At 40.2% G+C, this 21,997-nt stretch overlaps 1 protein-coding gene across 1 annotated transcript; it reads left to right on the top strand.

The window, feature by feature from the left end:
• Positions 1-418: 418 nt before the first annotated feature.
• LOC139665563 (neprilysin-like) lies at positions 419-21,752 on the top strand (the record flags this gene model as incomplete). Its single annotated transcript, XM_071544616.1, has 7 exons — positions 419-902; positions 4,053-4,229; positions 5,891-5,926; positions 7,127-7,288; positions 20,754-20,834; positions 21,446-21,541; positions 21,634-21,752. Coding segments are annotated over exons 1-7 (714 nt in total), but the record flags the coding sequence as incomplete, so codon positions are not given.
• Positions 21,753-21,997: the final 245 nt, after the last annotated feature.

The raw sequence follows: 21,997 nt of genomic DNA, 5'->3' as shown, positions 1-21,997 counted from the left end.
CACCATAGAAGATGACAAATGCCACCAAGGACGATACCGTCGCTATAAGCTCACTAATGTGTACCCCGGATACACTATAAGTCCTATATAATATAATAGGGATTTTATTAGGACAGTTGCACTTCTATTTTAAATCATAAGCAACCACAAAAAACCCTCTCAGATGGAGGATCTCGGGACAAAGATGGGGTCCTATAAGTTGAGATGAAAAGGTCTGGAGCTGAGTTAGATCACACACACCTGAAACATGCTACACATCACTTCATCACACAGTACTAGCCTACTGCCCATTGGCACCGTCCGTTGGAGCCGCGCGCCATTCACCTGGACCTGCGCCCTGGAGCTATTTAGGAACCACTGAGAGCGAGTGCCGCTGACAGGGTCACTTTATAAACGCCGCCTTACGGAGGAGGCAACGACTCGGTAAACGGGGAACTTCAGAGGGCTACTCACTGTCAGGCTATATGTCATATGTGTAGACTGTATCACTGTGGGATCTCCCGTTTGATCACACACTTTATAATGTGCGCCGCAAGAGTCTGATGGATCATTAGAATTCAACGATCCTCTTTGGGTAGATGTACAGTAGCATAGTATAGTAGTGCTGAGGGATCTGTGTGTGCGCGTGCGTGCGTGCGTGTGTGTGTGTGTGTATGTGCGTGTGTGTGCTCTCCCAGAATAGACAGCCCAAGGAAAAAGAAGAAGAGGAAGAAGAAGAAGAAGAAGAAGAAGAAGACAGGCGGGATCGGTTTGTGCCTTGAAATCCAGGGTAAAGCAAGTAGCCTAGATCGCCTCTGTTATCAATTATCGGCTCGCGCTCCCTCCGTGGAATTTGATGGATGTTTGATCAGTGGATGTAATGCCCATATATATCATCGACCGAAAATTTCCCGAGACACCTGGTAAGTCGTTTACGCACCCCGAGAGCATGTTGCAGCGCGGGTACCCTCTGTTTGAGCGCGTGTGTGTGTGCGTGTGCGTGCATGCCTGACTCTGTGAGTGTGTTGGTGTGTGCGTACGTGCGTGTGTGTTGAGAGTGTGACACGGGGCAGCATGCACCAGTTGATCATGCCATCCCCTCGGAGTTTCCGATGTGCAACAGGAGATGGGGAGCTGGCACGAATTTAGCTGCGTCTTGCTCGGGCTTTTCAGTTGCAAAACACCGTGTGTACTGCAGTTGAATATTTGTATCACTTGAGTTTTGACACCTGGTTGCATTTGCCCTAACGAAAAATCACTTTAATACCCTTATCATATTCCTGTAGGGACTTACAGTAGCCTATAGTGCGTCAGTGTAACTCAATAGCGGGCTTCTGCGGGTTTACTTTAGATTATTTTTTTATCCTATATGGTATCACCATCATATCCCAGTACTATTCCTACAGGGACTTGTAAATTTGCCTTGATGCTTGTATAGTATCCCTCTAAAATGTATTAGGCCATGAGATTATTATAGATTATTTTCCTTGTGCCATTCCCCCTGCTCTCAATATAACCATAAGGAGAGTAATTTAGCCCGTGATGGACTTAATTTCAACTGGATCACTGCACCTTTGGCTGTCAGTCTCCTCTGTCAGTGATAAAATCTTGCTGAGCTTAGTCTTCAGTGTGAAGGCCTGAAATTCAGATCCCCAGAAGGTGTTATTTTAAGTCAAAGTAGGCCATATTCCACTACTTATTCAAACTTAATTAGGCACGTGACATTTTCACAGTACATGAGTGACTGCTGTAGAAAGTGACTCCACAGAGTATAGCCTCTCATGTTGACTTGTGTATGTACAACGCATGGGTGTTTTCAGGTGTCTCAGTGAATGATGGGTTTAATTTTGAAGTGGTTTGTGAGATCTCACGAGACACGGGAACTGTTTATGTTTCAGATATATCAAACAGCCCGAGAGCATGACAGAGAGAGAGAGAGAGAGAGGAGAGGAGAGAGAAAGTATGTTGTCAAGTGAACTAGAAATACCTGCTATTTTAGTACTGTTATTCTGTGAGGGTGAGTTGTTTGCAGCCCTTAAACATATGTCCAACTTAATCCCCAGTGAGTCATGTACACAGTAAGTATATGTATGAGGGAGAGTGTTCGAGGAGGGCATACACTAAGTGCTGCTTACAAGTCATACCTAACATGCCTCAGCATACTGAGAAGGAGTCAGTTACTTTAAAATGATTTAGGACCTCTCACTGTCCCGCTCTGTTTTTACGCCTCTCTTTCCCCTTTCTCCTCTCCCTCTCTTTCTTGCAGTCATTCTTTTTCACATTCCTTCACCCCATAAAGTCAGAAGTCACTCCATCCCCAGGCGTGCAATGTGGCAGGATTGTAACTGATGGATATAATGTACAGCCGCACTACAGTGACACACGCACACCCGCACACAAGGCTTTACTAGAGTATTGTAACACGTGGCTGCCATTGTCACCATTACATGTTCTCGCAGCAAATAAAAGGACAAATGAGCGAAGTTGCCGCAGGGTTTCTGGTCCCAGCAGGGGAGAGGTTGTCTGGAAGCTCTGATTAACATGTCGACTCATGTCAAACTGCGCTCTCATCTCTTTCTCCACTTTCAATCTCTCATTTTCCAGCCCATTCCTTTTTGTAACCCCCCATCTAGACCCCCCACATCCCAACTTCCAGCACACACAGTTATCAATCACAGTAATACTCGTGCATATTTGCCCATATGCCTATTGTGGAATCACCTCTTCACAACCAAACTGGCGCAGAGGGAATGATATCCATTCCATTTAGGGCCATCACTCAGCTAAGTGGAGTCATATGACCCACTGTGAAATAATGTAGGTGTGTATGCAGTATAGTACTGGTATAGGGGTGGGTGGGGGTGGGGTGCAGCTTTTAGGGAGACAGCAGAGTTCACATCTCGATTATGTGCTGGTGTCACAGCTAAAGCAGCGCTGTGGTGGTGCATATACAGTAATGGCCAATTATCTGGCTGGATAATGACTGTAACAGCAGGGGAGTTTACTTTACATTGGGCCATTGTTTAGTCATGAAGAGGAATGAAAGGGGATTTGAGATCCAACGGGACTGTGGTTATGTGTGAGTGTGATGCATGTGAACTTGTGTGTGTGAGTGTGTGTATGTGATAATGTGAGTCCGTGGCTCTCTACTCGTTCAAAGGAAGCTAAGAGACTTTGTCCCTTGGTCGGGGTGCTCTCATCTCAGCCAGCACACAGAGGGACCCACCCATCTGCACAGGCGCCTCATGACACCAGCTTGTAAAAGTGTGTGTGCGTGTGTGTGTGTGTGTGTGCAGGAGTTTCTCTTTGAATATCCGGTATAGAACGAGTGTGTTTGCATGTGTGTATGTGTGCGTGCGTGCGTGTGTGTGTGTGTGTTTGTACTGTTGGTTAGGGATTAAGGATTAATTGCTTTCAGAGATAGACTTAACTGCTTGTTACATGAACTTTGTAAAGTTCTCACTTGCCCCCAGAGAGGAAAACAATACACTTTAGTGAGACGCAGAGGAAAGGTTTCCCTTATTTTATTTTCTTAAGAGGAATTTTTTTGTCTGGAGTGCAGTGCCACTAGAGGGTAAGAATTTCAATTGTTTTCACCTTTTGTTCAAATATTGTTTTTTTTTTTGTTTCTGTCTTTTTCATTTGTTTTCTTATCACCGACATATTTCTTTTTCTCTACCTTTCACTCCTTCTATTTTCTTTCTTCACTTCGCACCTGAAAATCTGGTGACTTGACAGATGAGTGTTTTTCTTTTTAATAGGCTGGCAGTTTACTTTATTATGTGCAATATCTTCTATTCCCACACAGGAAAAAATATATATTTTGAGTTGCCAAAGTATATTATGGATATATTTTTGAACATTGACAACAGTGCATAGGAAGAAAATGTATTCAAATGTATCAAAAACATATTTGGAATGGACATCGTCTGTATGTACAAGTGCATTCTTTGGCTCAATTTTGTATATTTTGCATGTATTTTTTTGCTGTTTATTTTTTTTCCCTGATCTGAATCTCCTCATTGTCTCCTCTTCCCTTCTGCTGCTCACCTGTCCCTTGCCTCTCCCCCCAGGTGAGTTGTTACAGCCAGTAGCTGAAGGAGGAGAGCTGAGGATGACAGAGACCAACCCCCCTAAGTCGGCTAAGAAGCCCCGCTGGACCTCCCTGGAGATCGGCCTCATTACCATCGTCTCCCTGCTCTTCATCGTCATCGTGGCCCTCATCATCCTCTTTGCCACGCAGAAGACTGGTGAGTGCTGAATGTCAAACCAGTGAACCAAACTATAGTAAATGATCAGTCAGTCCATAAGTTAGACTGTCCATTAGTAAGTGAAAGAGCAGCTCTGCTCTGTTCCTACATGCAGAATCTGAGCTGAATCTAAAGTATGACAGTTTATTTATTGGCAGTCGCTCTAGTTTCACATGGTATTAAGTGAACCTTAAAGAGCTTTTGTAGACTGCCTCCTGTAAACTGTGTGCATGCATAGACCACCGCTTTCAACTGAGCTCATGGTTAATGGGAAGTATGAAGGAGGGCAGTGAAGAGCAGCATTTTGCACAGGTGAATAAAAGCCTCTTGAGCTGTGCTTTTAAAGCATAGTGCAAAAGGACAACCACTGAGCCAGAGAGAAGAATGCAGCGTGCAAAGGTCCCTTTTAGAGGATCAGTTCCATTTCAGTTTACAGCCCCTTCACATAATGCAGTGTACCTAAAACGTCTGTGATATTTCATAATATTTCAGAGTTTGAAAACATATACATTTGTGTAACTTAGCTTGCTGTAAATGTCATCAAATGGAAATGTAAACAGACACCTGAGTGACTTGACGTGCTTAAACACAGCCAAATCATATAGTATCTGGACATCTCTGAGAGCTTAATTTAATGCTGTTCACAGGTTAAAAGCACATATCTTTCTAGAATATACCACATTCAAGCAATCTTGTTATTCTTGTGACACTGATAAATCATAATTGGTGGTTAGCATGTAGGGGCAAACGGACCTACACACAAGAGCAGCCCCTCTCTGCTGCTTTTCAAATTAATATGCAACTCCAAACTAGGTTGGCTCAGAATTCAGTGCATCACACACATCAGCTTCCCCCTGTCAAACCAGCCAAACCTACCTACTTGAGACCAATGGATTCATTATCACTCGCTGTACTTTGATTTCAAATTAATTTAATTAACTTCTCAGCAATGTCACAGGACCTTTGGTATTTTATCATTCTGAATAAGGAGCATTGTTAATTATTAGGAAGTCCCAAGGAGTCAAAGATGACTAACAACTATGTGTTATTCAATGATCTAATTAATCATTGACAAATGGAATATGTGCTAGCTTCTGAAGGACAAGAACACTATAAATATAACAGATAATCAGATAGTTTGAGCTAGATAAGTTAGATAATAATATATGATGCGTATGAAACTGATAGGGTTAGCAGTAGGTGTGTGTTGAGCCAATATTATCTTTTGCAGTCTCATGCTGGATAAATGTGTAAACGGCCATGTCAGGAAACTGTCATGAATTTTTCTGTGCATGTGCCAGTGTATGTCTTTGTTTGTGTGCAGCATATGCCTTCACATATAATACATGAAGCAGTGCATTTGAAGGTCATATGAAAGACCAGTGTCGTATGTTTGCCTGTGTCTGTGTGTGTGTGTGTGTGTGTGTGTCTCTGTTAGATTCAATTTGATTGACAGTTTAGAGCCAAAATTACTCCCGACAGAGCGAGGCAGAACTGACACAACACTGATAAATAGTTTAGGATTATGTGTGCGAAAAGGATGAGAAAGAGAGAGAAAGATAGAGAAAGAAAGAGAGAAGGGAGAGAGTGGCTATTTGTCATATTGACTGATGACTGCATAAATCCCATTTAGTGATGATTTGTTTCGCATTTTCTTCCAGATGAAATCTGCACCACAGCCGACTGCACACAGTCAGGTAAGCACTGTTTGTTTGTTTGTTTGTTTTTGTGTGTGTGCACATACATGCATCTCTCTTTATTGTCTTATTCTGAAAGCTTTGTTTTTGTTTGTCAAAAGATGACGGAATGGCAAAATTTAGGCTGCAGCAAAAGCCCAGAGACTTCAAATGTACTTAGAGACAATGGAAACCTTAACTGTGTTCATGTTGCCTCTAAGGCAAAGTGGTGATCAAACAGAAACATTTGTACATGAACAAACAGAAGCATACATGCATAACAAACATTCATACGTTTGCACAGGGTAATTTCCCTTGGATCAACTGGAACAACTGGTTGTAACCAGTAAAAAAAATATAATATAATAATAATGATATATTCCCAACTTGATTTGCTAAGACAATTTTACTGGCAATAGGAGCTTGAATGCCTCACCAATAAGGTTCAAACATGTTGATGCACTGAAGACAATGTGTACCCAAAGTTATAGTATGTCCAAGTATTCATGTTTTGTTATGGAGCTTCTATGAATTTAGAGTCTCCTTGACTACATGACTAATAGGCTGAGACCAATTTGCATCAAATGAGCCCAGTTTATTCTAATATTTTGCTAGTCCTCTTGCCTCCAGTGTTCCTGCCAGCTGAAGTGTAGCTGTTTCAGACGGGTGCAGTGCCTCAGCAGACCTTTTTTAAGTTGGTCCACAGTCTCAACTGCTCTTTGCTCCTAATTGGACATCCTGGCAAAGGGGCCGTGATAATTCCTTGATGCTTCTTCTCTCATGGTCAGCCCAGTCCTCACACCTTCTTAGATAGTGAGATGGTTGACCTGTCTTGACATCTCACACACACAGGTCTCAAACAAGCCTCACAGTTCTCCATACACCTGGGTAGAAGGCACAGGTCATGTCTGTGTGATTTAGGAGACTTTGTGATTTTGAGGCACGTTAACACTCATAAAAGGACTGTGAGATCAAAAGTTATTAGGCAATTGAAAGTTATGGTAGTGTGTTAATGAGACATCACATTTGGAAAGAGTTTAATGTGTCTATAAAGCATATATCTTTCAAATGCCATTTTACTATGAGAATAAGGTTTGTAATATGCCTAATTGTCATTATTAATTCCACATATGTTTATAAGTCCTATAGCCTACAGTATAGGTCATAGTTTCTCTGGAGAAACATTTCCGACAGTTCTGAGTTCTCCCTCTGCCCATGCAGCGTCTCGCCTGATTGAGAACATGGATGCCAGTGTGAACCCCTGTGAGAACTTCTACCAGTATGCATGTGGAGGCTGGCTGAAGAAGAACATCATCCCAGAGACCAGCTCCAGATACAGCACCTTTGACATCCTACGAGACGAACTGGAGGTCATCCTCAAAGGTCAGAGACCTACATACACACACACATACACACACACACACACACACACACACACACACACACACACACACACAGACATACACAAACAGAGACTCACATGCAGATAGAGACACAGACAGACAGAGAGACAGACAGACAGACACAGACAGGTTTGTTAAAGACGTGGGGACTGTACACTGCAAAAAATCTCCATCTTAATAAGTCATTTAGTCTATTATTGAGTCCAAAATCATAATTTTCTTAAAATAAGTGAAAAAAATCTGCCAATGGCGTTAGATAATTTCACTTGTTTCCAATGCAAATCAATTTGTCTCAAGAATTTTGTAGAATCAAGTGTCATTTTCTTGGTAGTAGTGCAGTGATCTGCCTTATTCTGACTAGTCTCAAGATATTGACACTAATTTCTAGAAAATTCCTGAAAGAAGTGAAGCTGCATTGGAAACAAGTGGCACCTCATTGGCAGAATTTTTCTCTTGGTTTAAGAAAAATAAGATTTGAAGGCTGAATATGAGACTAAATGACTTGTTAACATGGACGTTTTATTATTATTTAGAGTAATAATACTGTATTTAATCTATGATAAACCCAAGCGTTTATCATATCCTATTTATCATATCAGAAAGCAAGCCCTTTCTCAGTCCAATTGCTTTACAAATGGACTGAGAGCAGCTTGATTCGGTTGGTATGAGTGTGTGAGCTAAAGAGGACTGCCCTTCAGGGAGTGCAGCTCTATAGATATCACAGACGCCATGGGAATTTGGCTTCAGAGCTGCCTACCATGTGAGATGAGAATTTGTCAACAGAGCTGGCATTATCAGTGTGTGTGTGTGTTGTGCTGTGTGTGTGCGTGTTTGGACATTGCGTTCAGGCCATACTTAAAGACTTCAACACATGGTAGTGAAAGGAATTTTAATTGTGAGTCTGTGCGTGTCTCAGGTGTTTCACCAGTTCTTAGCAGGCTTGAGAGTCTTGTTAGCCTCATTGTTACATCGTTGAGGCTCATGTTACACTGCGTATGTTGTATGTGAGTGTGTGTGTCAGAGAGGGGAGTGGCGGAGAAAGAGAAGGAGGGTGAAAAGTGTGTGCGTGTGTGTGTGTGTTTGTGTGTGTGCAAGCTTCCATACTTCAAGTTGTCAGTGAGAAGGCCACTGGAGTCCTGAGCAGACAGTTGGTACCAAATCTTGAGTGGGTACAAATCTTTCACAGACTACCAAAGCTCTTGATCTACCATAAATTTCCAATTAATGTGCCAATACCTTCCAGTAAAATAAAGGGAGTACAGCTAGGCTGAAGGAGAAAGGGAATGACTCAGAGGGTTGAGGAGGATTGATCCTTAGTGGGGAAGGAAAAGCAGGGACTAAAGTGCAGTCAGTCTCATGGTCTCTGCTTATCTGCACCAGCCTCTTACCTCTTTATCTGTGCAATCTCTCTGGAAAACAGGCAGTCTCACACCTTGGGGCGCCTGTTATCTCTTTTCCTCACTCTGTCCTTTCACATTTGTGGCTATTGATGACATGCAGATAATTTTTCAAAACATGAAGCGGAACGTGGGCGTTAATGGACAGATTTGCTCACTCACTCCAAAATTAGATATCCACCTACTGGAAGTCTTTTGTTGACAAAATGATAGTACTTGGACTGGATTATCTGGCTCCTTGAATGAAAAACTTAAGGTTATTTAAAAAAAAGTGAAAAAAAAAAACTTTAAATCTGCCTCTTCATTTGCTCCACAGTGCTCTGATGGTGCCTCATCTCACTTCCCTTTTATATTTCATCTTGATAAGCATCTTTTTACAGATACATGATTTTGTTTTGGTTTGACATTAATTGGATTGTAGAGAATTTTGGAGACTTTCAATGCAATCATTATTCCTTTCCATACTTCAGAATGTGCTTGTAGTACTGAAAATGGTATGCTTCCTCTGTATGAATTGTAATTATAAGTTTGTTATTGAAATTCTCATTCTTGCTCCATTGTAATGAGGTAACAAGTTGTTAAAACATGAGATATATGAATCACTTCCCTAGTTTTCTAATTAGTGCACACACACACACAGGATAGGATGCTTCTGAAAAACATCTCCGTGGAGACTGGCACAGATAGGGCACAGTGCAAACACAGGTGCCAGGAAACCGTATTATGTTCTTTTGAACAAAGCTCCACCAAATAATTGCCATAGACAGGTTGAAGTTGCACCAGGTATTATGCTTGTGCTTTTATAAAAAATCTTTTTGATCTGTATTTTCAGAATCACTCCCCTCTCTAATAATCAGTGTAGAGGCTGATTTAGATTGCCTGAATGAAAAAAGAGGATTACTAATAATGTTTTTAGAGTCTGACTTTTGATTTTATTGTAATTTAAATAGACACAGGTCCTCTAAGAAACGTGTTACCCCATAGCTATTCTATTCTATTCTATTCTATTCTTATTATCTCCAACAAGAGAAATTTTATAGAGAATTAAACAGTACTTTTGTAACATTAATAAATCACTGTGGACTCTCACTCTGACATTCCTCCACTGCATAGTTCTCATAGTTCTCACACTTTAACCATCGGTGACAGAAATACAAGCACCCACAAATCAGACCACAGAAGACAAAAACAAAAAACAAAATAAACATTGCTTAACAAAGAGTCATTTTAGGTATTTTGTTATCATATGTGTGTAAGTGTGTAAGTGTGTCTGTGTGTGCGTGTGCGCGTATATGTGTGAGGTATATTTGTTTTACAGAGATCTTAAGGTGATTCTTGCTGCTTGTCTCAAAATGGAGCAAGGAAAATACACTTTTGTAGCGGAAATATTGTGCAAAGTGCATGGTTGATCTTTGAGTAACTCATTGGCTCCAGAGCCACAGAATCAGCTCCAGTACCACAGAAAGGAATGGAGCAGCCGAAGAACTGGCCCTAATCACTCGCAGATTAAATCCCCACCAACCGTCAATGTTATGCTCATTCCTCCGGGCTATCTGGTTTACCAGTCAGAGTCGGAATGTCTGTACTGTATGAGCACACATGTTCAGGTTTACTTTGTGTGTGTGTGTGTGTATTTCTGTGTGTGTGTATGAAAGAGATAGAGAGAGAGAAAGTATGTTGTATATTGTTGTATAGCCTAGCCAATAGTCCAAACATTGCAGAGGCATGTGTACAAGTATACAGTATGTACACATGTAAGGCATACGTACAGAAACAGCATTCACAGCAGTAGCCCAGACTTACTAGTACTCAGGGATAGATTGTTTCTTTATGATTGATATATGTGGAGGTGTAGGCCTCAGCAGTGTGAGGCCTCAGCAGAGTTGTGACCTCTTCTCTGGGACATGACATCAAACATGTGACCTCTGACCTCTGGGCCGGTTGCTGCAGCCTGCCTGGATGCCGCCGCCCGCTGATGAACAGATCCTTTTCCTGTCAACAGCTGCAGGGGCCTGGAAACACCTGGACACTGCAGCGCCTCAGGTTGCATCATAGCAATAAAAGGCTGTGTGTGTGTGTGTGTGTATGTGTGTGTGTGCGTGCACACGCGTGTGTGTGAATAGCTGTGTAGATTTGTGGATGCTTGTAAATGCCTTGGATTGTTCTCTACTGCTGTAAAAGGCCATAAATGATTCATAATGAGGATCTACACTCTGATTGTAACCACTGGAGTGTGTGTGTGTGCGTGTGTATGTGTGTGTGTGTACGTGTGTGTGCGCACGTGTCTGTATGAGGGGTTATTTTCACCTCCCCCCACACAGGTGTGGCATACTGTGCAATAATTTGCCCAATTGACAGTGAGCTTCTTAATTACTAATTACTTTGTGCTCAGGGGAAAGAAGGGGAGGAATTGAACAGGCAGAATAGGAAGAAAGAAAAGTTTTTGGTCAAGACTGAAAAAGAGAAAGATTGAGATTGATGGAGTTGAAAAGGAAAAGGAGAGAAAAGTGAGGTGGGAGAAGAATAGATAGGTGGAGAGATATGGAGAACCAGGAGGGCTTTGGGGTGATGTGAGGAAGAGATCTGTCGCCCGAGGATGACGGTATATTGAGAATAGGTTTGAGAATAGGTCAGGAAATGTGAAACAGCATGTGGTAGTCATCTCCAAGCTAAGCCGTACATGCGCACGTCTATCTGTGCATGTGCACGTGCTTATGTGAGTGTGTGTGCGCATGTGCACATCTGTGAGCACTGCCATTTGAGCATACTGCTGTTACTCTGTATTACTCCTTGCATGGCTAGATCTAAACCTCACTGTACAGGGAGAATTCTAGCTGAAGGCGCAGCAGAGATCCAGCCATTCACTGGAACAGACAAACCAACTGAAAGTTTCTCATAGGATTTCTGTCCATCCTGTCAGCAGTGGCATCACAATGTGCCAGGGAGAATGTCTGGGAAGCAGCTGTGACATCAGAAATGCGTTAGCAGATGAGATGTTTTTCATACATGCAGCTAGCAACCTCTAACATAGAAAGGAGACTGAATGTCTGTGTATTTTTCCTGTGACAACAATAGGTGAAATAGTCATGCATTTGTCAAAAAGTAGAGCACAAAGAGAAAATGTTTGTTCAAAATTCCAGCCAGTAACCATTGCACAATACCACAGATCCTGTATTCCTCATAAACATATCAAATAAAGATAACAGACTAGAGGTTTGCCAACTAAAATAAGATGAATATTAATCCAGCAATCCTTAGCCAACTAAAATATGATGGATATGAATCCTGAATCTGATCGTTTTTGCCAAATAGAATGCTTGTGAATCCAATGAATCCAAGTTTTTTAGCCAACTAAAGTATGACATATGTAAATCCAGCAAGCTGTGCATTTGGACTAGGTATTATCAAGGGCATCTCCAAGGATGGCTGCAGACTCTATGTTGAATAATGTAGTAGTATGCTGGTATCCTCATGGCAGCATGTACAAACATGTGAGATTTCAGAGTTTCATATGGTCAAATGCAACATATTTTATACAGGAATATGTTGCATTTGCATTCCTTGCACACTCCTTATGCAGAAACATCAAAAGAATGACAGCATGGGATAGGAAAGATATATCTGGGGTTGTTGTCTATGCACAGTCTTACTTGGCTGGCAGTTTTGATTTTTAGAGCATGAGCGCAAAATGTATCATCTTTTTTGTGATGGAGAGAGAAGGGAAATGTAAAGGAGACATCCTCCTGCTATAGCAGCTCTGTCTGGGTGAGAGTCATATGTTCCTCTTTCCCTCCTTTCTTCTTATCTCTGTCCCTCTCCTCTCTTACTCTGTTCTGTCATGGCCTTTTCTGTCCATGTCCTTCTCTTTTCTTGTTCTGCTCTCCCGTGGCCCCTTCACAGAACAGGTCCAGGCTTTTAATCGGCCCCAGGGAAAACCAAAAGCACCAACCACACTACAGCATGCCTTCTCTCTGTGTAAACAGCCATGGAGTGAGTGGTTAAACAGAGATAGAGAGGGAGGAGAGAAGGGCAAAACATCTCATGAAATAAACCTCTTACTCTAAGATCTGTGGATGACAGGATAAATAGTGAAAAATAATGGAGAACATGGGAAGGAATAGAAAGTTGAGAGATAACCAAACAATCCCAGTTAACCAAATTACACCACCACAGTGTTGCGACAACGGAATCAGACAACCAACGTCATGACAACTGGAAAAGAGAAATTCCAGGATCTGTCGCTACATCATAAATAGGTAACACTCTCAGCTCTTAATCTACATGTTGTTTGTCAGAAGATATATTGAAATATTGTATTTATTATTCAGTTATTCACATTTCATGAATTACAATGCCATAAATTACAATATTGCCAGTTTTAACTATATAACTTTAAACTTACAATATTATAATTGTCAATTTGATAATTATCATGTAATTCTAATCAATAATACCAAAAATGATGCTATTTTCAGTTTTAATAATTAAACTGGCTGAAATACATTTTGTCTTTCACGGGCGGGAGGAGTCAAAATTGCTGTATCAGTGTTATGCAGATATGAATGGACTTGCAGCCTCCTTTACTTATGCATGTCCCTTGATCAGTAGCACACAGTACGGTTCTGGACATACTAATGTAGCAACCAATGCATTTAGATAGCCAGCACAGTCACAGTTAGTTCTACCTGATATCTAAACAACATACTTGTGTCCTTGTGGAGAACAGCCTTTCCAAGTTGTCTTATAGTCCATGAGCCAAGACCCCAAAATTGACCCACAATAATAAAATGGGTGGGCAATTTCTAGTTTGCTTTTTTGACTTGCTACACATCTCTAGTTCACAATTTGGTATGATAGCCATTGCAGACTGGTAGCTTAGTGATGGTTATCATGCGTTGAATATATGGACCCCTGTAGCGGAAACCCATTGACTGTATATGGTGCCTGTTTCGTACTATCGTGTTTGTCAACTGCTTGTTGACTACTCAGGCTGTCTAAATCAATCCAATACATTCTTAAGATATTTAAGAACTGAAAAAATGGTATAATTGGCTACCCAGATAAAATATGAGGCTGCTACAACCTTCTTTTTTAACATTTTGCATAGGCGGAAATTACATTTTAATTTTTCTCTTCTATATCTATTCACACCAGAGTAATTACATAATATTTACATTCTTTTAGACACCAGATTTGAATTCTCAAAAGTCTTACCTTTCACCAGGTACCAGGTTTATGCATGTAGCCCTTGTAGTTTTGGAGATATACCCATTTTTATGTGTATGGTGTTTCAGGCGGAATGTCCATAAAACATGAAAAGTTTATTTATATCAAGATCCCTATGCCTATGGTAATAATAACCATATGATTCACCTGCAAGATTGATGTTTCTGAATTTAAGGAAAATGATAACATTCTCATGAAACAAATCAACACTTTTTACTTTTGAAGCAATCATATGAACAAAGAACTAGAAAAAATAGATTGCGCTCCTTATGTCAAAGAAATACTGTACTAGTGTGCTCCACGTGGAGCACACTAGTACAGTATTTTTTCTAGTTCTTCGTTCATATGATTGCTTCAAAAGTAAAAAGTGTTGATTTGTTTCATGAGTATGTTATCATTTTCCTTAAATATGATATAGAAGAGAAAAATTAAAATGTAATTTCCGCCTATGCAAAATGTTAAAAAAGAAGGTTGTAGCAGCCTCATATTTTATCTGGGTAGCCAATTATACCATTTTTTCAGTTCTTAAATATCTTAAGAATGTATTGGATTGATTTAGACAGCCTGAGTAGTCAACAAGTAGTCGACAAACACCATAGCACCAAATAGGCACCATATACAGTCAATGGGTTTCCGCTACAGGGGTCCATATATTCAATGCATGATAACCATCACTAAGTTACCAGTCTGCAATGGCTATCATGCCAATAAATAATGTAGACATATATAGGAAAAAGAAAATAGCAACAAGAATTTGCCTACCTTTTCGATTATAATCGGTGGTCTGGCTCATGGACTATTAGGGGAGAACAAACTTCTCAAGAATGCAAGAACAGAGAACACATCTTTACAGTTAGAGGGGCTCTGTGCTCTTGTGCTCGCACCATCAACTAACACACAGAGGTGTTCATTTCCCCAGCTTTTCCAACCAGCTCTGGACTATAGAATATAGCATATAGCACTATTTACTTGTACCAACAAGTTTGGGCAGCATGAGTCATTCTCACACTGAATCTTGGGGCTTCCAATTTGTTCTTTTCAGCTAAGTCACCATCTTATGCATCCTTGATATTTTGTTGCTGGCAAGTAAACTTTATTTGCCCTCCACCGTCAGCACTCTTGGTTTTGTAGTTTTATATTTTTAATGTTTTAGAATCTATCCATGCCTGGCAGGTTTGCTACAATACTAATAATAATCACAATAGTAATAATACTGGGTCAGTTGCCCAATTAAACATTTGCACTTGGGAGATTAAAACTATCGTGATCTGTATCTTCATCTACAGCAGGCTAGTAAATCAAGAACATATCAAGAAATGATTACTATCATACAAAATGTTGAGGAGCTTTTGCCATCTCATTGGGCTTGCTTATAATTTGTAGTTAACATGAACCTGAACAACAGCTTATGTTGCTATGTGGCAATTTTATGGCCGACTGATAACGTTAGGTATTTACTGTTAGGTCTGTATGTAATTTGTTATCTGGGAATGGGTTTATCACTACTGCAATGTTTTTTTTTATGTCTTTTTGTCTGTTTTGACGCCGCAAATAGCAGAGTAAACAAATCCATTCTTAATCATAAAGACTCTTCACTCTCAAACAGTTTCAACCCGGTTGAAACTTCTGTAATACAAATATGTACTCCTTAATGGTAAAACAGTAGCAAAACTCTAACTGGCATGCAGCACTGAAAACACTGCCAGTGGGATGCCTTGTGGAATGAGAGGCAGTCAAGCATAAAATGGCAATACTGAGAGGAGAAACAAAATTCAGATTCTGTAAATCATGCTGAGTGCTTTGTTTCAAATTGAAGTGATGTCTCAAACAAACATCAGGTGGCACAAAATCCATTCTTAAATCTAAACACAGAGAGACAGAAAGAGAGGAGATAGAGAGGAGGAGAAAGTAAGCCTTTGCTGTGGTTACACATTAGCACCAGGCAGTCAGTAATCCAATCACACACACACACACACAATCTGTGCCCTTTGGCAGGAAGCGCCCTGTGAAGGGTCCCTAACTCAGGGCTTCATTAAGATTAAATGAGCACATAAATAGTGCACACATGGTAATGAGAAAACTGGAGGATTAGAAAAATGAAAGGATACAAAGAAGCTTAAGTGAAATGCAATAGTGCAAGGATTGAAACAAGTAGCAATATAGAGTAGAAATGAGGAAAAAACACTATGCAACTTAAAGGTAATCTAAATATGTTTCAAACTTCAATGACCCTGTGAAAAAGTCTAGTCTGATTACCCATTATATTCTAGTTTTGAATATTTGGGGGCTGCTAAATTGCATGATATCTAAGCCAAGTATGCCTCAGTCCACTTCTCCCTGCTCCCTGTGGGGAGGTGCAGTTTAAGTGGGGAGTGGCTGTTCCATGAAATATGCAATTACAATGCAGGTGTGTGTGTGGGAGCCATTAAATGAGCGGTGAGAGAAAGAGATAATCCTCATTTCAAATGTGGCTAGCTCAGGTAGTAGCTCAGTAGCCAGTGCTGCATTTATCTATTTGTGCTCTGATCAAAGTCTTAGTCCAGGTTATTTTTTAGCTGCAACAAGCAGCTAGTATATGTTGGTCTGTCGGTTGTGCCAAAAATTTCAAAACGTTTGTGCTGCTTTTCATCATCTATATCTGTTGATGCCAAACTCGCATTGACATGAGTCACCTTTTGCGCGCTCAGCCGTCCCGGTGGGGAATCCCTCTGTGACTCGGCCCACCCAAGGTTTCTTCCACCTACAAAAACCTTTGTCTCATGGGAGTTTTTCCTTGTATGCATTGTGGGTCTAAGGCTACTGGTGCCGGGTAGGTTAGGCTATGTAGAATAGGTAGGCTGTTATGTCTTGCTATAATCTATTTTGTGTGTCTTGCTCTTCCAGATGTTTGTCTTATATCGTTCTGCTCTATGGTTGATTGTTGATCAGTTAGATCTAGTTAGGCTCATTCTCTGTACATGCTTGTGATAAAGGGCTATATAAATAAACAAACTTCAACTTGAACTTGAACTTGATGGCTTGTCAGACTTGGGGGAGAGTTTCCTATTGATTGGTTATGTCATTTAAGCCCCTCCCCTTTCCTGATTGGCTGTATTGATCCTGAAGTTCCACTGAGATGTGTGCTCATCTATAAATATGTATATTTATATATATATATATATATATATCTTGATCCAGCCTTTACATGAGTTGCATTTAGAATAGTGACAGCTTGTTGGACTTCAGGTGAGCAATCCTGAAGCTTTGAGGTGTGTGATGACTTTTTAGATTCAAGAGATTGTCCTATTGATTGGTGATGTCATGTAAGCCCCTCCCCCTTTCCTGATTGCCTGTTTTTTGATTGTCTATATCTATTGATCCTTAAATTGCATTCATATGAGTGATTCCTCATCGGACTCAGGAGAGGGTTTCTTAAGGTCTTTCTTTAGTTTGTTTTATTGTCTATATATGTTAATCCCAGTGTTGCATTGACTAGAGTGATAGCTCGTCAGACTCAGGAGAGAGTTTCCTATTAGTGATGTCATTAATAACCCTTCCTCTTTCCTGATTGGCTGGTTTTCATTGTATATATACTGTATACTGATCCTAAAGATCTCCATAACTATGATGAACCCAGTATGCAGGACTTCACTGATACATGTATCCTCATGCTGAATGAAAAAACTTAAGAGTTAACAACTATGTGATTGAAGCGGGATGCATTATTTTAAGTAACTATTAAGCTAAATTAGGCTTTAGGTTTTGGTTTCATACTGCCAAATCAGTTCCATAGAGCCAAATAGGTAGCAGCTTATCACAAGTTGCGTGGTTGTTTAATTTCTTTCTTACAAACATGCCATGCAGTAGACACGTATAACTGGGCTAGGGAGTGAGGTAGACGTGGAGGCTATGCTTATTTTTCATCAATGCTATGGAATGTAATGAAAAGGCACTTTTCATGAAAACAAAGGAATTAAGTGCCACCTTATGTGCTATACTGCATAAAGAGTTAGAAAGAGACCTGATTAAGTAAGTAATAGGTATAAGTATGCTTTGGGCAAGATAACAAATGGTCAACCATTTTTTTTTCAACTGGCCTCCTAAAGTTTTAGAAATGGCAATGTAAAATGGAGTGTCCTTAACAGCTACTATATTTATTTTATATTATGATATAATACATTTTAACTAATAAAGTCTATGTTTCCTCCTGACAGCCAAAAACACATTACAAGCATAGTTACCATAGCTACAGTAGGTAGCTCAATCACTGTATTGTTAGAGCTAGAAGTTCATTTCCCTCATCTAACCACCTCATTAGCATTTTGTGCAATGCGGGTATGTGCAAGCCATTTAAATATAAATATAAATCATATAAATTCAAAATTCTGAAATAGCAATAATAAATACATAATACATTTATGTAATGCCTTACACATACACATCATACAAATGTGATAATGTAAGTACAAACCGTAGTTTCATTTTCACAGTACAGCTGAACTGGCTCAGGCTCTTAATGTTTTTTTTATACTTTATTTTTTTGAATCACCATAAACAATTAGCACTGATGAGGTTGGCCATTTGCATTAATTTTGCATGTAGGCTTATCACAGGCACATTAAGAGATTTGTATATTTCAGTTTCCTTTATACTGCTGTGATTTGACAGGTGTGAGTAGTCAGCCTCTCTCTCCCAGTATGTCACCCATTCGTTCAAGTATTTTGAGAGACACAATACAGAACTTGGCATGAACTAATTTGACAAACTGACACCAAAATGTTGGTGATGAACAGTATAACCTTGTATACTGTAGTCTAGGGTAAATAACAACAGAGCCATTTTCCCTGCTGTAATATGATGTAGTTCAAAACTTCAGAAGTAATAATATTGAATCTACTATTTATTGTTGATGATGCAGACCAAACCTTATTCATGACTAAAGCCTGAGCAGCTAGACACATCATAGATCATATGCTCATAAAAATCCAGTGACTTCAGGTGAGTCAACTGTCTCGTTTATTTTTAGCTGGCAAAATACTGAACACAGAATCTGAACAATGGTGTTATCTGACCGCAATACTGTGGCAGATAGATGGCTCACTAGCACTGAGTAGAAAGGTAAATAAATACTGTGTAGTAAGTAGTTTAAATGGAAAACAAATGAAAATAATGAATCTTGTATAAAATGGCATATATAATATATAATATCCACGTTTAACTTAAACACAGGCAACCAATTAAAAACTGGGCTGCGCCACTGAATCAGTCACAGCTGTGATGGATTTCTAGGGATCACATACAAATCCTTCCTAATCTCTCCTTTGAAAACAAGCGAGGACACCTATTGGTGCTTTCTTTTTGTGAAGGACAAAGGGTACAGACTTCCTAATTGAATCACAACTAAATTTTCTGGACTTCACTTGTTGGTGTTCAGCAAATAGCAAAATTACTATACATGTAGGTCTTAAAGGAATGGTTGCAAGTAAAAGCTACAATATTCAACTTTTTGCCTTGAGGCAGGAAGTGTATTGTTAGCCCTGTCCTCCTCCCCCTCAGTTGAGCAAGTTCACGCCCCAATACTTGTCACTCATCTTGATGAGCTGTCTACCTTGAAACGACGTCTAGCCTGAGGCTGAGCTAACTGCCGTCCGTAAAGCCCACAACAGGTGTTGAAGAAGCAGGCAGTTAACGCAGGCAATAAAAAGAGCAATGCTGATGTACTCTCATTTTTTTGAACGGGCCTTGTCTACCACACTGTCAGCTTCACTGTTTGGTTTCTTACTGCTTTCTGCCATTGTGGTTGCTATGACATCCCTGCTCCGTGGCCACTAGCCTCACCTTGGTAGTCACGACCCAGCTCACCACTGGCCGTGTCCATTCAACCCACACCCATATCAAAAGGTGTACATCCCAAAATGTGCAGAACACCTTTGAAAAGCCATATTCAAAAACAGATTCAATCATGTACACACAGGGTCACATGCAGACACAGACTGGTCATGTAAAGTATATCCCATTTAGCCTATTTATTGATTTTTTAATATGAAAGAATTTGCATTGCATATACAGTAGCAGCTTTAAACTGTGGCTTATATGATAGCATTGACTTTTCAACAAAAGTTCCAAATCAAAGTTTCATTGCACTGTGATAAGAAAGAGGTCACTCCAAATGAAAGATTATTCAGTCATTCAAGTCATTCAGAATTATCACCAGTTGGCAAAGTTGCTAAAAGTCACAGTGGAAGATACAGCACAAGGGGAAAGACTCGTTTATGTCTGTTAAGAATTGTTACATTTCCGATACAGTCTGTTATCTATTGTTCCTATTGTTACTGTCAGTTATTCTGTCTGGTCCCTGGTCAATCCATCTGCAGTGTTCATTTTCTAAGTCATTTTTCAACTGCAAGCAATTAACATAAAAAGAAACTAGTTGGCTAGTGCACCTGATATGATATGTCATTTATTTTCATGTGAATAAGGTCATATTGTCTGCTTTGTCTCTGGTCACTATGTATTGCCAAAGTTTGCAGTCCTGACCTGACTTTTCTTAGTACTTGCTCTTTGCGGGGAGAGACAAAAAATGCTTTGATTAGAATCCCAGAGAGGATGAGATGCATCTGGACTACAGCTGGATTCTATTTCAAATCCGCAAATTTGACAAAGTCCGCACTGCACATCACATCACATTAATTGGATCACTCCCTCTCTCCACTCCCCTCTGTCCGCACTGCCTCATTTCTACTCATTTATCCATTATTTTTCTCTCTCTCTCCCCCTCCCTCTCTCTGTCTGTCTGTCTATCTTTCCCTCATCCTCCCCCTGTTTTCTCTGCTCAACTTGTAGGTGTCCTGGAAAGAACAGTGGAGGGGGAAGCCAAGGCCCTCACTAAGGCTAAGACCCTCTACAAATCCTGTACCAATGAGAGTGAGTCAGGGTTAAGGGGCATGAGATTACATCAAACACTGTTCCTGTTTATATATTCTAATGTGCTAAATTGAATATTTTGAATATATTGATCAAAGGCTTAATTTCACTAAATAGAGGCTGCTTTCCCAAATTGTTTTTTAAAAATTTAAATGCTTGCCTCTTGACCTAAGCTTGCCTCTCTCCTCAAACATCAGTTTTTCCATTACAGTAAGAATTTCTATCCTTCATGTGCAAATCCTGTAAATATTAATTTCAATGTGTGCAAGCCCTCATTTTAATAATAATAATCACTGCTTTTTAGTTGTGTAACAGCATCATGTGAAGCAAATAAATGCTTTGTCCACTAACATTTTGGGAAATCAGGCTTAGGAGTCACGTATAGTAAACTCCTTTAACATCCCCAAATTGACATATATAAATTACGCTCGATTAAAGGGAGTTAAATGTCTAAAGTACAGAAAGTGTACATAAGTGTATAAGTGTACCACGGTTTAGGATCCTGAGTACTATTCATTTTCTAAAGCTTGATCAGTATATAATGATCAGTATGTACCCTCTATTAAAAATGACTGATTTTTCTGTTTATTTGCATCTGTGCTTGGTTTAAGGTTTAATTGAGCTCAGAGGAGGGGCTCCACTGCTAGACATGCTGCGCGATGTGTTTGAGTGGCCCATAGCTGTGGACAACTGGGACACCGTCTATGGTATGATATTCTTTACCACTGTCACATGCAGCAGATGTTCATCTACAGGAACGTCTGTCTCCCTCACCTCTCCTTTCTTCTCCATTCTCCAGGTAAGACATGGAGGTTGGAGGATGCCATAGCCAAACTGAATGAGAAATATGGAACTCAAGTTTTGGTTAACTTTTTTGTCGGCACGGATGACAGGGACTCCAATTCGCACATCATTCATGTAGGTGTGCGACAGTAGCTAGCAACTCCTCCTCTTAATTTTCTCTCTCTCTTCGTCTCCCTCTCTCTCACCCTTAGTGTCCCTTTCTCTTCCTCTCCATCTCTCTATTTCAGTTTCTGTGACTGTTTCTGTCTCTTTCATTCACTCTCTCTCTCCATCTCTGTCACTTCATCTCTGTGTCTCGCTTCTCCTCTCTTGTCCTCACACTCACACACTCACACACATCCACACAGACACTCTGACAC

The sequence above is a fragment of the Centroberyx affinis genome, unplaced genomic scaffold (genome assembly GCF_046629955.1).
Source record: "Centroberyx affinis isolate AG114_WGS23_722 - 3 ecotype Tasmania unplaced genomic scaffold, CSIRO-AGI_Caff_v1 ptg004617l_1, whole genome shotgun sequence".
NCBI classification, from domain to species: Eukaryota; Metazoa; Chordata; class Actinopteri; order Beryciformes; family Berycidae; genus Centroberyx; species Centroberyx affinis.
This window is presented reverse-complemented; position numbering and strand designations above follow the sequence as displayed.